The sequence below is a fragment of the Mesitornis unicolor genome, unplaced genomic scaffold, assembly GCF_000695765.1.
Source record: "Mesitornis unicolor isolate BGI_N332 unplaced genomic scaffold, ASM69576v1 scaffold49346, whole genome shotgun sequence".
NCBI classification, from domain to species: Eukaryota; Metazoa; Chordata; class Aves; order Mesitornithiformes; family Mesitornithidae; genus Mesitornis; species Mesitornis unicolor.
The window spans coordinates 1421-3954 of NW_010193937.1; the positions used below are offsets into that span (position 1 = coordinate 1421).

Here is a 2534-nt window from a genome sequence, read left to right on the forward strand (position 1 = left end):
GCTGAAACATAAGTTTCTGGATTGATAAGACTAAAAAGAGAATGCAGATAAGAAGCCTTCCTAATTAAATTTTACCCAACAGCTGTGTTTTTCCTATTGTTTAGTAAATAACATTTGCCAACTTATAAAGCATGAAATGCTACATACTTGGAGCAGAAGAAAGCCACCACCTACTGCAGTTGCTGCAAGCTTTCCGACTTTCTGGAACAAAAATCCCGCACACCTTAGGAGAACAAAACAAAACAAAAAAACCCAGTCCAATGAAGTTCTCTGCTGAACAAGGCCACACTTCAAAATTCCCGACTACAACTATTACTATATTTTCATTTAACAAAGCAAAGGTATCATTTCACATTTTCAAAATTTAAAATCAGAATATTTATAATACAAACAATATTTAAGTAATAATAGCTAACACAAGACAACATGAGTAACAGTTGCTAGTCTATGGCTGGCTGGTGGCCCCTTTAAGCTTGAGATCTCCAGACCTTGTCTGCAGACAAAAGCTGTGTGTTGCTATTAAACGCAGCATGTTAATACAGCACAACGTAATGATATAAAAGTGCCATTGTAACTGTTCCCAAATGGAAGGTAAATATATTATACCATAATTTATATTAACTACACAACTCGTAACTTAAATATATCTGGCTAAAAAAAAGTTATACCCCTACCACAAGAGTTAAAATGAGCAGAGCCCCTCTACTGGGACATGGCCTTAGTCTATTTTTAATGGATCAAAGCCATCAGAAAATTAATGTCTTGTCTTCAAACACTCCCACATCAGATAGAGAACAGCACAGACACCGGTATCATAGAGTGGCTTGGGCAGGCAGGGACCTCTGGAGGTCATCTGGTTCAGCCATGTTCCCAAAACTGGGCCAGCTGCAATGTCCAACCCAACCTCCAAGCTAAATCAGGTTGCTCAGGGTCCTAACTCAGGCAAGCCTTGAACGATTCCAAGGCCCATGGTTCCACAACTGCTCTGGGCAACTCTGATGGTGTCTGGTCCACCCCCCCATTCCCACCAGCCCACACACACAGAGGAATCCCCCCCCGCATATGAATAGTGAATTTCTATTTATATACATGAATACACACACAGAGGTATTTACATCTACAGATACTGAAATATAGAGCTTCCAGGTCTTTCAATAATCCAGATTTTATGGATGCCAGATGAACTATTCCCTAGAAGCTTTATAATTCATGTATACACATCTTTAAAATACAATTTTAAAGCTAGAGAGGCAATTAAAAATATTGGACTGAAAGCTAAGCCTACACTCCTCAAAGCTGTACTAAGCCTGGATGTGACAATTTGATTTTTAGTCTGTATTTCATCTTTCAAATCTTGCATAATTCTGTAACTTAAAAGTTACTGTGCTACCATAATGCTGTTGTTCACTGAACTTCAGTGTTTCAGAATGGGAGAACAGACAAATACTGTTCAAATACCTTTGACAAGTAACAAATACCTTGCCAGAGCTGCTAAGACTGTGGCCACATTTTCCAGTTCAAGTTCTCATCTTTACTGTCCAGCTTTCACCACGAATTATTTCAGCCCAACTATGCTGCGGTAGCTCTCTTCAGTTAATATGAGAGCAGACAGTTAATTTGTTCAAAATGGCTCCAGCTGAATTTAGAGGAAAAAAAACCTTCTCTATAAAATGGAGCTCTTAATTAAAAGTATGTTCTGCCACACATTTTTTTCTTCGTTTCTTTTACCTATAAAATATGTCTTAGCCATAATATCATAACTACATTTCTACATCTATACTAGTAAGGAAACAAGCTCTTCCATACAAACAAAAGTTACATGGAGTAATTTTCCATTTACTCCTTGCACTTTTAGAGTCCTGACATTTTCCCAAATCCTTTTCAGAATAGCTGGTAAGAGTTCCCTTAGCTAACTGGTGTTTTGCCAATGCTACAAAACACTTCAGAATGATGAGTCAGAGTTAAGAAACTGTTCACACATGAATAATCTTGATCAATGATAAAGGAAATCCCATTAGAGAAGATGTATCTGCTCCAAACAGCCTTGGAAAGGGATCTTGTAAGAACAGTAACAGCACAGTTATGAAAAGTGATGCTCCCTACCAGCCAGTCACGCCGCCCATCACAATCTGAGTAGCTACAGAGTATTTTTCTACAATTGGTCCTGAATTCCGGCCAAAGACACGATTCCACCAATGGTGACGCCGCGCATATTCCGTTAAATCCAACACTTCGTAGGAGTCATCGTCACTTTCGTGTTCTTAAAAAGAAAAAAGGAAAAAAAAAACAAAACAAAAAGAAAAGTTATTTTATGGGTTATACAGTAAATTAACAATCTATGTAAAAGCCTCAAACACGAACAGAACCAGTTTTGGTACTAATTGACTAATCCAATGGTTTAAATTGCAGCATACAGGCTACCTACGGTCTAACAGCTCGGAGAACAAAGGATTCTGAGATTTTATGCCATTATCTTCAAGGTAAGGAAGAGAAGGCTATAGGGAAGGTATCATCTACAACCCGGTGCAGCGCTA

The 2534-nt window shown here is 38.3% G+C and overlaps 1 protein-coding gene across 1 annotated transcript; it reads right to left on the reverse strand.

Moving 5' to 3' along the window:
• Positions 1-147: 147 nt before the first annotated feature.
• LOC104543101 (FUN14 domain-containing protein 1) lies at positions 148-2260 on the reverse strand (the record flags this gene model as incomplete). The annotated part of the gene is made up of 2 exons (XM_010187625.1): positions 148-223; positions 2104-2260. Coding segments are annotated over 2 exons (233 nt in total), but the record flags the coding sequence as incomplete, so codon positions are not given.
• Positions 2261-2534: the final 274 nt, after the last annotated feature.